Raw genomic sequence first — 13946 nt, 5'->3', positions numbered from 1 at the left:
CGGTTTTGGAGAAGCGCTGTGAATTTGGATTGTGATTAAATATTTAACACAGCATAGTTTCTGACACAGAATGAATGTGTTATTACTATTAATGACTTTTAATAGAAGAAATACATAAACATTTAGATATTGCTATATTCACAATGAAAGAATATTTTAAATAGATACTGATTAGAAATATCTCTGTGTTCATGTGTGAAAAAAATAATAACTACATCTATATAAGTAAGTTAAGCATCTCCTTTTAAATATTTCAGACCAATTATATCTTCCTTTATGCACATTCTCTGGTCATGTACTGGAATTGAGTACAATTAAGTTTTATTAATATTGCTAAAGTCATTAAGAGGAGTTACAAGACCTAATGCCACATATTGTCATCTTTAAACAAAGTAATTTCAATTATCTCCCTTGAAAAAAAATACCAAGAAATATCCTTCATCATGGACATCTTCAGGACATCTACAACATTACAACTGTTAATAATTGTTAGGAGTAGAAAATCTATTTCTTGCATGAATTTTCTATGTCCAAGGACCATAACTCTGCAAAAAAAATCTCAGACCAGAAAAAATTCTAACTTGATCTATAACTTGTCATGTTTAAAGAATGTGGCAAATATGAATTTCAATATCTTCAAGCATGATGAAAAACATTTTTTGTTAAACAGATTATGTGAATTTTCCAAGGGCCTTAACTCTGAAAAAAATTATGCGACCAGAACAAAATTAGAACTTGATCTGTAACTTGTCATGGTTATACTATATACCAACTATCAAACCAATATCTTCAAGCATGTTAAAACAAGAATGTGTCCATAGTACATAGATGCCCCACTAGCACTATCATGTTCTATGTTCAGTGGACCACAAAATTGGGGTCGAAACTCTAATTTGGCATTTAAATTAAAAAGATCATATCATTAGGAACATGTGTATTAAGTTTCAAGTTGTTTGGCAACTTCATCAAAAACTACCTTCACCAAAAACTTTAATCTGACACAGGACAGACAGACAAACGCACAGACCAGAAAACATAATGCCCCTCTACTATCGTAGGTGGGGCATAAAAAGTTTGGAAAGCTGATTTGCCGGACTGACAGACAGACGGACGGACTGACGGACAGAGTGCAAACATAAAGCCCCCTTCAACTTCATTGGTAGGGGACTAATAACAGCTTGAAAGAGGTTCAGTAAAACCTGTAACATGTAATGCAGGTGTGGACACTATCAGAGTTGGAAAGAAATGTGATAATGGATTATTTTAAAAGGTGACGCCACATAAATTTAAATTATACAAAAAAAAACAGTTGAAAATTTATTTCTTACATGAATTTTAAGTCCAAGGACAATAACTCTGCAAAAAATCATCAGACCGAACCAAATTATAACTTGATCTGTAAGTTGTCATGGTTATACTATATACTAAATATCAAACTAATATCTTCAAGCATGACAAAAAAAGTTTGGAAAGCTGATTTGCCACACAGACAGATTGACAGACGGATAGAGTGCAAACCTAAAATTCCTTTCAACTTTATTATTATTTTATTTGTTTTTGCATACAACAGTTTTTCTTCATCTTTTAGCTGTACATTTACTTTCTGATAACTTTTTTTTACTTGCCTTTTTAAAATAAGTATGGAGAATATCTTGATATATATTTTATAGTATAGATCTACTTACATTTGTCAAATCCAAAATAGATGCTTGTATCATCATCATTGTTTGGAGACTTCAATACATATACATGTATTTTGTCTTTGTCTTGTCTTTTTCTGAACTATGACATGGTCCTTCTTTCTTAATTGCAGGTGAGTGAGTGGAAAGCATTGGTGATAGTGAATTGATTAAGTGATGATTTTTTTATAGCATTTAAATTATCTTAGAGCTTTCCATTAAAACAGACTTGATACCAGGAAAAACACTTTCAAAAAGGGTAACAATATGATAGACTTGGATTTCTTTTCCATTTTAAATGTAAGTTGAACACGTATCAATGTATGAAACTTTGATGTGTCTTCCCTGTGTTACAAGTATGATTTAATGGAACAGTCCTGAAATATTGTGAAAGTTTCCCTATTTCATTAAAAAAAGTGTGACAATTGTTGGGATTGTAGCTGATAGAACAAGCACATTTTAATTGATTAATTTAATATCTTATATATTAAATAACCAAATTAATATCCCATCAAATGTATCATAATTTTCAAATGAAAAGTGAGAAAAACTTAAGTCTTCATCCTGTTTACTGGCCTAAAATAAAGGCAGGGTGCTGCATATTCTTCAAACATTATTTAATTTATGTATATATCTATGTCTAAGAGATTGACTAAAAATTCTTATAGCAATTTCACCCTCAAATTTCAAAATAAAATCCTATGACAAACAGCTTTTATTTTATTATTATGTCCCTAAGAGAAAGAATCACCCATTGTAACATATTTTGGTGACAATGGTCTCTTTAATTACACAACGCACACACATATATATACAATGTATATATATACAAAAAAGTTTCTTGAGTTGCACAGAATTATATATTAGAAATCAAATACACAAAAATAGTTTTGAAAGCAGCAGTGTATGGTTTTTAAACTGTTTTTTGTGTATTTAATTTTTAAAATATCCTACACTGCTTCTTTGAAAATCAGGAATGAAGACTATAAGTATATAACTAAAAAGTGATATTTTCTTAATGCAAGAGTGATGTTTTAATAACATTATTCCATTATTGAACTAATCTAATAACACACCATTCTTCAACACAGTGAGCTTCATCTATTACAATTGCTGATAAATGACACTGATATACTTTATTTGTCAACAAATTTCTCCATTTACCACTAAATAGACTCTCTGGACTCATTAATAATATTGGTACCAGACCATTCTCTATGTTTTTAAGTTTCACTGAAAAGGTTACAAAAAAACAAATGAATTTATATATAATTGATTGCCCAAATTTGCACATAATCTTAAATCGTTGTGCTGATTAGAATACATGTAGAAATACTTGTATATATATGAATAATCTTTGTAATACAAAAACTTTCAAAATGACAAAACAAGAAAATGTTGTTTGTTTTTCCACATTTCAGTTTGATTGTCTGTCTTGTATTGTGTAGTATAACCAATTCAATTGTTTATTAAATATTTTTAACTCTTTAACACAGTCAATCTGAAGTCAGTTAAAGCATTTTTAATTAAATTTCATTTTGTGTTTTTAGGTCCACACACAACATTGAACAAGACATAAAATAGAGGTAAACGATTCTTTGAGACCATCAAAATTACATGTTGGAAAACAAACTAATCATTTTCTTTTGTTATTTTGAAAGTTTTTGTATTTATATATAACTATAAGTATTTTTTTATATACATGCATTGTCATAATACATATTTCTTAAACTATGTTGTGATTTTTCGACAGCCATTTTGTAAAGACAATTACTTCATGACCCCCCCCCTTTTTTATTATTACTCCAACGTCGTTATTGTATGGACACATGGTTTTTATTGTTGTATTTGTGCTTTGTCACGAGATGTGTTGTTCTCGTGTTTGTATTTTTTTTTTATTCATATGAATATTTTTGATAGAGTTAAGCCATTTCAATTAATATTTTATAGTGCGTCTTTTATTGTTGTAATGTTGTTCTGCTGTATCAGGTCTAGGGTGAAGGTTGGCGCCAGGTAAAACGTTTAAACCCACTGCATATATTATATGCACCTGTCCTAAGTCAGGAACCTGTTGTTCAGTGGTTGTCTTTTGTTAGTATATTTCATATATGTTTCTCGTTTCTCGTTTTGTAAATAGATTAGACCGTTGGTTTTTCTGTTTGAATTGTGTTACACTGGTTATTATGGGGCCCTTTATAGCTTACTGTTCGGTGTGAGCTTTTGCTCCGTGTTGAAGGCCGTACTTTGACCTATAACTGTTTAATTTTTTATACATTGTTACTTGGATGGAGAGTTGTCTCATTGGCACTCATACCGCATCTTCTTATTTATATTGTACATATACATTATAATATGTGTTATAGTTTTTTATAGAATCCATCACAGACTTTATATATGTATACATAAACAAAAGCAAGTGTACAGATCTAACATGGTTGGGCTGTTATTTAGAGTAATTATATAGTCTTATATTATATATATATAATTTTTACTTAGAGTTTTTTTTTAGAGTTGTCACTTGTTCAGACGTACTTATAATTTTATTTTAATATATATGTACCTGTCCCACAAAACAGAAGCCTGTAATCTAGTGCATGTTGCTTAATGGTGTAAAATGTATTTCAAAATTGTTGTGTACACACATTTAAATGTGTCCATTGGTTTACTCATCTGAATTATTTAACATGGTCATTGCATGGTTTATAGCTTGTATTCAAAACTCTGAGTGAAATTTATAAAAAAAAATCTAAGACCCATTTTAAATTTCAAATTGGAAGTTAATTTGCAAAATATGAATGATATGAAACAATCTTTTACTTTCAGTCCTGCAATTCTTTTAGAATAGAATCGTTAATGAACATACATAAAAGCAGCAACATATTTTTGTTTATCTAAATATAATTTCTTCTAATATTGCTGTAACCTCAAGTCAAACAGAGATAGATTATGAAATCTATAATGTTTATCTTATACTGCTTGCATGCACATTGTATTTTTAATGTTGTTTATAACAAAAGACTTGTATTCATGTACTTTAACACTTTGTACTGCTTTTGTGATTGACCCAAGTAAGATACCATAAGTGAATAATTTAATTTGTATAGCTTACTGTAAACAGAGACATATATACTGTATATATGTCTCTGCTGTAAACAAAGATTTATTTATTGGTTGGTGTGGGTTTTTTTTAGGGGGGGCGAGTTTGGGGAAGGAGGGCATACATGTATTTACCTTTATCGTCCATGTCACCAAGATAGGCACAGTCGATACCCATAGTGTTGAAAGCGATTTCTTGGTCCTTCATTAAACTAACGAGAGGTGAAATTACAATTATAATAGAAGTATCACGCTCAAGTACAGGTGTGATATTGCTGACAATTGAAAGCTGCTGGTGTATAAAAAATAAATCCGGTAGGACAGTGTAAATAAGGCTTTTGCCGTAGCCAGTTGGCAACATACCAAAAACATCTTTATGTTCTAAAACTGATTGTATGCATTCTTTTTGTAATGTTTTAAGATTATACGTTATATTTCTTTTTCTTAATGCAGCGTTTAAGGCATGGTTAAAGAGGTCTTCCGCCATGTTGATATAAATAAAGATGGGTGTGTTTATAATAATATCATCCAATCCCGTAATAAGAAAAATTTGTTGGGAATCCAACAAGAGGCTCATGAATAATTGAATATTTACATCAACTTCAACAATCGCAACCAGACGTTATAGTTCGCAGTAAGAACGATAACTCTGGTGTAACGAGACTACTGGTGACATGAATTATCATTGATATGGTCATATTCATAAATAAACTGTTTACAAAACTTTTGAATTTTTGAAATACCTCTTGCAAGGTCGGTGAAGATCTCCGATTTTTATTTTAGCTTATATTAAAAGAGTGATTACTTATTGTTTAACGTGTAGTATACTCTTCTGAATAAGTTATGAAATAATGCACTGATCTGAAGTTAATTGTAGGGCATTACTCATTCTTCTTCCCGATTTTATTTTCGTTTTTTTTTAATATTCATTTATATTTTATTTTTTATCTCTCTCTGTTAAGATGCTATCGGTATTGTGTTGGACAAGGAGAAATTTATTGTGTGCAATAACATTAAAGCTGATCTGTAAAACAGGCATCCCTATCGATGAAAACCGTACATTTGCTTCTCAAAGTATAATATGTTTAATGGTTGTTGGTTAATTTGCATTTGCCACCGAATCTCGTTTTTGTGCTTTGTTTTTTTATTCATTTCAATTAATGACCACGGGTTTAATAATTTGACATGGTATTAATTGCGACCCTTTACTACTTCTGCATTGTATAATAAATAATTTGTTTATACCTTTGATACTTTTACTAAAATTAACCTTTGATATCTGTAAATAAATAAAATGTGTATAAACGGTCATTGAATTTCTAATAAAATTCGGACAAGGTTGAGAAAAAGTAGCAGTAATGTTTATTTTAGTTATCCGATGACATGTTAATGGGTGGCCTTGTCGATCTCTCTATATTATTTATACTATATTAGGGAAATAGTGAAGAGACAAAAATATTTTCTAACAATAATAGTACAGTTGATGGATTTATCTTCTTTCAACATGACTTGTTAGACCCCAATGGAAACATGTAATGCGAATTAAATGAATTATTATGCCAAATTTAATTTACGCATATGTTATGAAGCGAGCATAGTAAACAAATAAAATTTCATTCATAATCTGAATTGAAGCAAGCTTATTTAGTTTACATAAATACTATTTTTCGTGTTTACTTTCATTAAATCACCTTTAACAAGCGACAACATTACCTGCTAGAGTGGATACATTCTAAATATTTTTTTTATCAAATAGAGTTCATTTTGCCATAACCTAAAAAACCAGCGTCACGCAATAATAAAGTTATTAGTGAGTTAACAAAAGAATGGTTACATATTTACGAATATGGGCAAATCATCCTCTGTCGTATTTATACCAATAAGATAAATGAAATGACCTTAAAGATTAATGTATTAGAATAGCCTACTTCAGTATAAATACTCGTACATCACTGTTAGAATTGATCTTGTTAGAAATCAGTTTTAATACCAGTAGAAGGAGCATGTGTATTATATCGACAGGTGTTACGGTAGTTATGTGTATTGCTATTGGTGCACGTGCAGATTTACAGGTAAGACAATTAATAAACTATCAGCAGTAGCTTCTTTTAATTGAAATATTTTGGAGATTTTTATTTAGTTGTTTCGGTTAATTCTTTTAATTGAAAAATGCAACAATAACAAAAACTTACGGCTAAAGTTTTCGAATAATTTTATATTTTTGTCGATATATTTCCTGTCGGTATTGCGTATATTTACAAAGTAAACCTCGTGGTATTATTTTACCGAATTCTACAATGTTAGTACTGACATATATGGTTATTAATTTGCCATTTCATATTTTATTTGATGACTTAAATTTTACGTCATGGATTGTATGTGATTGTTAGCACGTTTAAATTGGTTTTACAATAAAGGAAGGGCATTCTGCAAGTCGTTACAAACTCCCAGGGTATATATATAAACTAAGGTGAAGTAATAAACAAGTTTTAATGTGCACATAAATTATTATTTGATTGAGTTGTGGACGAATTACAAATCTAGACTAGTGAAAACGTTTATGTTGAATATCTGTTTATTGGGAACATGTGAACGTAAAAGTTGTACTATAGAACAAATGCATATAATTGTATATTTGTTTATCATAATTGTTGGTCCTACAATCTAATCTCAGTTCAGTTTTCTCGTACTAAAATTTAATAATAAAAAAGATGGCAATTTGAAATTTAAATTCAAACACAAATTTGAGAGGTGGAATTTATTATTGAGTAACGGTTTTAGTAAAACACCAAATTGCATAATATTACTGATCTGAAATAAGCTTGAATGAATGGAAATAATACTTCAATATTGACAATGTTCGCCCTTTGACCTTATTAAATCTCATAAAATCCATGTAGCTTAATAAAGATTTAAAATATAAATTCTTTTAAACCAGACATTATCTGAATATCCAATAGTCTGCCTTAATCCTAATCTGACAAATAGTACTCAACATTCCTTTGATCAAATTGATTACTTCACAGTAATTGTGTCCAATGTCTTGCATATTTTCTTTTTTAAATAAATTGAGGATTCTTATACCCTACCCTTTCCGTACCGTTGTGCAATTAATAACCAAGATGAATACACATACTCCATTGTCGTTCAAGGAGTATTAAGTTGTCAACAGACAATTTCTTCAAAAGCTTTCATGTACCAGAAAAAGAACCAAACTAGGGCAAACTATAAAGAACAATAGGATCGGAATAAACAATAACATAAATTTTTAAAAGGCATGAAGGAGTGTTCCAAAAGAATCTTGCCTAAAAAATACTATGTGGACATCTTGTACAATATTTTTATAAAATGACTTTGTCCACCATCATTATGGTTATATTTGTTATGGAATATATTAGTAAACATCTTGTACTAGCCTGAAAACGTGTTCATGTAGGATATTGACGTCCTACTTTCTTTTTTCGCTTGGAACCCAAACCTTTTTTTTAATCGAGGCATTAGTTTGCGGCCTGGCTTTTAAATTGAACAAGGGCATTAAACATTTTCCATAACGTTCGTTAAATATTTGTCAATTAAAGTCATATTAGCAATTAATGAATCAAACAATCATTATGGAACATGTGTCTATTAAAAAAACTTAAACATTATTAATTTTTCGATCAATCAATAAATTATTCAATCTAACAAACGCACCCATCTAATCAAACGAGTAATGAATGCGGAATTCCACGAGTATTATGATAGTCTGCTAAATTTCGACCAATCACCCAATCAGTTTACCTACCTTACTAGTACAAAACAACCTATTCATATAAAGAACATGCAATTTGTTGTGTTTGAGTATTATGATTTTTGCCATTTGATTAGAGACTTAACGTTTTTGAGTTTACCTCGGAGTTCAGTATTTTTATGATTTTACTTTTTGATGTAACATGTGTTATCCAAAGTTTTTGCCCATCTAATTAATCAACAAATTATCATGTTAGAAGATGGAAATACTTCGCTCATATGTACTTATATATTTATTGGAAGCAATAACAAAACAGTTATTGGTGTGGAGAGTAGTCAATGATTATATTAATGCTTTTGAGACTACCCTTATCTAAATGTCTCAACTGTAAACTCTCGACTGTCAAATGTAAATATAATATTTATCCATTCAAGACGAAATTTGAAGGTGGAATCTGTTTCTTAATAATTTTTCACCGATGCAGACAAACTCAAATATTTTTTTTCGATTGATCTGCAAGAATATGTGTTTTTTTTTTATGTAACGTCATAAGGCATTGCCGCCTTTTTTCATGACGTCACGATATGAAATATAAAGGAAAACCAACAAATTTAACATCGTCAATGAATTTTGACCAATGAAGAACTGAGACCAAACGAAGCACACGTTGATTGAATAAAAATTATCAGGTCAGGAAAGGAATAAATCGCGCAAGAATTAGAGAAACATTTATGTATCATGTCTACTAAGAATACAATGTAGATTGTTTAATGAGTAACAGTAACAAAGAAAGCGTAGAATTTTCAGTATCATCAGTACAGATTATGATAGACTTTCCCTAAATAAGCGGAGACTGTACTATAAAAAATCATTTTTTTGTCAAACAATTAGTATCATACGTGTTAATTTTGTTTAACTGTTTACTAAAAAGAGAAATGTCATTCTATTACATTTATAGTTCAAGTAAAAAAGAAATCTAATCAAAAGCATAGAAGCTGAGATCAACAGAGATGGCACTACATAGCATCATTTCATCACTGCAATCAAGATTGCCACAAGACCTACAAGGACAGATCCAGGCATCAGTATCCAGTAGCACAGGTAATATGGGGACGAAGTCCCCAATAACAGTAGAAAATTCAATAAAAAAAAAAATTCAGGAAAATTTCCCGAATTTTTCATTGTACTAATGAACTCAAAATCGTTCAAATTTTTTTTTGTCGTGTTTTGAAATCCCGGACCTGCGCAGAAATGTACAATGTACTTCCTTTTTCCGGTCTCGTTTGTATGAAATTTTGAGTAAAATATATATTTATCAGTCTAGTATAAAATAGGAAGGAACGCGCAATACCAATTTCATTTTTAATAATTCCTTGATATGAAAAAACGTTACCTGATGATAGCGTTTCTTTGTTAACATTGCATATGACGTCATAATTTAAATAACGTCACAACTAAAATCCCTAACAACAGAACCAAAATCGGAAACGTTACGGTATTTCCGTTTCTTTTTTTTAACAAATATTTAAGTTATAAAAAAATAATTCATACAGACTTCGTCCCCATTTACGGATAATGCCTGCCTCATATTAAAAACAAGTATAATATCTCAACAAACTTTGAATATGTATATATAGAATCGGTCCATATCACTGTGTCTAAACCACACCGGCAAAATATTTTCGGACTCGATGGTATCTAACATCCGGCACAATGACGGAACATCAATAGACAGAAGAAAGATAACCTTCACCTTATTTTCTTTTTTTATGATATCAAAGAATATATATACATATACAACTATTTTCTATTGTGGTATGCAATATTTTCTACAACCGTTCTATATTAACGGAGAAATAGTAAAAATGCACGTCAAATGACGAATTGAGTGAACCTTGCTTCGAAATTGTTTAATTTCTCTTTAAATTGTTCACATTGTACGGAAAGAAAAGTACGGGAAGATAGATACTGACACGGAGATTTCAAAACTTGTCATAATAAACATCTCAATACTTGTATTTCTGAGTATGGAACGAAAGAAATGGGTCATGTCAAAATGGAACTGGCCGGTTTTTCACAATGTTTACCACCCTGTTTTGTCATAGATTTTACAATGCATAACCCGGTTAGGTCAAATAAAAAAAAATCATAATCGCATTACATTATAATTGATAATTTAACTTCAGTATTAAAAAGGAGTTTTGTGGGTCGTTGGAAAACAAGTTCTTTCACAGGTCAACGGCTTATTATTTATATGATCAGTCTCAAATTCAAATAGATAATAAGCAAACACTTGAATTCCTACTCTTATAGAACACAAATAATTTTAATTTTACTTTGCATTTAATTTTTTTTAACAGCAAAATAGATAGAAATGAAGGTTATAACGCAAATTGATGTTAAAGCTCTCAAATATGCGTTTTCTATATGAAATATGGAAAATATGTTTAAACTTGAAAATCGAAACACACAATTGATATGTGATTTTCTCGCACAATAGAATGGGCACCATCATAAGTAATCTAATCATTATACGTAGGTAATCTTTTCTATGATCGTTAAAAATAAATCATCTTAAGTATGGACGTTGATAATAAGACAAATGTATATGCATGTATAATCGACATAGAAAATGAATGTTTATAGGAAGAAAAGGATTACAACTACCATGCATTAATTTTTTTTATCATTAATTGTATATAACCTTAGATGTATTTGGCACAACTTTTGGGAATTTTGGATCCTCAATGCTCTTCAACTTTGTACTTGTTTGGCTTTACAAATATTTTGATATGAGCGTCACTGATGAGTCTTATGTAGACGAAACGCGCGTCTGGCGTACTATAAATTATAATCCTGGTACCTTTGATAACTATTTTCACCACTGGGTCGATGCCACTGCTGGTGGACGTTTCGTCCCCGAGGGTATCACCAGCCCAGTAGTCAACACTTCGGTGTTGACATGAATATCAATAATGTGGTCATTTTTATAAATTTCCTGTTTACAAAACTTTAAATTTTTCGAAAAACTAAGGATTTTCTTATCCCAGGCATAGATTGCCTTAGATGTATTTGGCACAACTTTTTGGAATTTTGGATCCTAAATGCTCTTCAACTTTGTACTTGTTTGGCTTTACAAATATTTTGATATGAGCGTCACTGATGAGTCTTATGTAGACGAAACGCGCGTCTGGCGTACTATAAATTATAATCCTGGTACCTTTGATAACTATATAGTAACTATACTACTATGTATAAATTAGTATTATAGTCTCAGGTCATCGACAAAATTCAATTTTATAATAAATATTTTTTAACCCATGGAAGTAATACTTAATTATTACTTCCATGGTTAACCTAACTATAAAAAAACGGGTCTGTACTGTCGCCATTGTGTTATGATGATCGTACACTGACGTTGGTCAATATATTTTGACACCGGATTCAGTTTATTTCAAAGTGGACGTAATTCGAACAACCTTCACATACCGCCGAGCGTAGCGAGTGAAACAATCTTTCCACTACTATTTGCTTTAAAAAATCGTTTAATAAATGAATCAATATAGTTTTGGCAATCAAAGGTGGGGTCGGGGGCGTGCAACCTATGCGTCTTCTAGATTCGCCACTTATCTTATAAAGTGTATACCGAATTTAAATATTGTAAGAAATAAGAAAACAGGGACACCCGTGAAATCGGATTATGTGAGTTTGATTATGTTTATTATTAACATTCTCATTGATATTATTAAACAAGCGAGACCAAGTGATTCGAATTCATAGCGTTTCGAACTATTCGTATGAAGCTGCATATGACAAAAGTTAGAAGGTTTGACTGCAACATATACAAGTATGGAACACAGATCTAACGAATTTTTTTCCTATTTGCCATATGTCCATTGTTCTTGCCCTTGACCTCATTTCTATATTATTTTTCCTTTGGCCACATGACGATTCAAGTGACCGTAAACTAATTTCCTTCATTAATTGGTAAATGTTAAGGGTTTTGTTTTGTTGGTTTTAATGATTAGAATATGTTCATGTCCGTCTGGCTGGATTCATTAGACCTCGACTTAAATGGTTCCATAAACAATCGGTTAAGTTTCTGTGACCATTTTTTTTTTTAACTTTTACAGACCTTTAAAATAAATTGAGTTGCGATCATGTTAGCATTTGTGACATTTCAGTGCGTACACCTAAGTACACCTAAGTATGAATAATATGTCTTATTTGTTTTAACGGTGTAATTTTGTTTGGAATTTTTGGTTGTTAAAGTATTTTTTTTTCATCTGTTGACACCGGTCGACCGTCGTTCATTATCTTTTAATACAATTTTTTACATAAATTTTCATATCTAAAATTACAAGGCTGCATTTAACAAACCTTATCTAAAATCATATGTCTTTTTTATTATAATTAGGGTATCTAGTTCTAAAAAGTTTACTGTGACCCCGCTTGTCAACCAAGATGGCCGTCATGGCTAGAAATAAACATAGGGGGACATGCAAGTGCATGATGTCAATTATTTAAAAACAGCCGTAGACGTAGAAAATTCGAAAGGGCCAGATGATTATCTTCAAAATGTTGAGCTCTACCATTTGTCCATTTACTATAAAATTCTCACATAAGTTCTTAAAGGAGTTATTGCATTGCCCTTAAATGACGAATTTGAAGTTCTTTTTATCAATGTCTATATATTATTTTCAAACATATGAAAGTCATATAGCAAAAATGATTTAGGAAGTCAAGATATACAAATAAATCGAATTGGCCGATATCGTTATAAAACTTATTGACCTTTTTAATTAAGAGTTTTTTTTCATTTATTTGCGTTTTTACACGTTTATATACATTCGGCCGTCCGTCTGTCCTTCCTTCCATCCGTCCGTTCCTCAATCCAGTATCAGTCATTCTGTCCGTCTGTCCGTCTATCTATCCGTCTATCCTTCTGTCCAGCGTAAACATGTCGCACCGTAACTTGAGAACAGCTTATCTAATTTTCATGAAACTTTACAAAGTTATTTCTTATAATGGTCAAACGATCTGTAAACCTTTTCGTGAAAATCAAATTAAATCTTTTTGAGTTACAGGTCTTTGTAAGTAAGGAGTGTGTTTACTTCTTAGTACTATAAATCTTAACTTCTGCATACTATTTGGTGATGTTTAAAATTTTGTTTATTAAGCGTTATTTAGGTTTTTTGTAAAAAAAAAAAAGGGGGGGTCACATATTGTGATGTATCTCAAAACCTATATAAAAAAATACCATAATGTTATAAAATAATTAGATATCAGTGTTTGCTATTGAGTATTCATATTCATTTAAAATTAGTTTGAAGATCAGTGAAATAATGGATACGCCTTTCATTAGGAAAATCTGTATTACTATAATTACCTATGTCCAAAAGTGTCCGTTTAAAATAACTTTAAACAAGCCAAGTTTACTT

At 30.6% G+C, this 13946-nt stretch overlaps 1 protein-coding gene across 3 annotated transcripts in view; it reads left to right on the top strand.

Annotated features, from left to right (window-relative positions):
• The window catches only part of LOC143045304 (uncharacterized), a 63050-nt gene that overhangs the window by 38637 nt on the left and 10467 nt on the right, over positions 1-13946 (top strand). For all 3 annotated transcript variants that reach the window (XR_012968930.1, XR_012968929.1, XM_076217737.1), the window contains exon 2: positions 9464-9606. Coding sequence is in view for 1 of the 3 variants with exons in the window: in XM_076217737.1 (XP_076073852.1) it covers positions 9516-9606 (91 nt within the window). In the remaining 2 variants the exon portion in view is untranslated. The remainder of the gene's footprint in view (positions 1-9463; positions 9607-13946) is intronic.

The sequence above is a fragment of the Mytilus galloprovincialis genome, chromosome 9 (genome assembly GCF_965363235.1).
Source record: "Mytilus galloprovincialis chromosome 9, xbMytGall1.hap1.1, whole genome shotgun sequence".
NCBI lineage: Eukaryota > Metazoa > Mollusca > Bivalvia > Mytilida > Mytilidae > Mytilus > Mytilus galloprovincialis.
The sequence above is the reverse complement of the archived record's forward strand: the minus strand, read 5'-3'. Positions and strand labels throughout refer to the sequence as shown.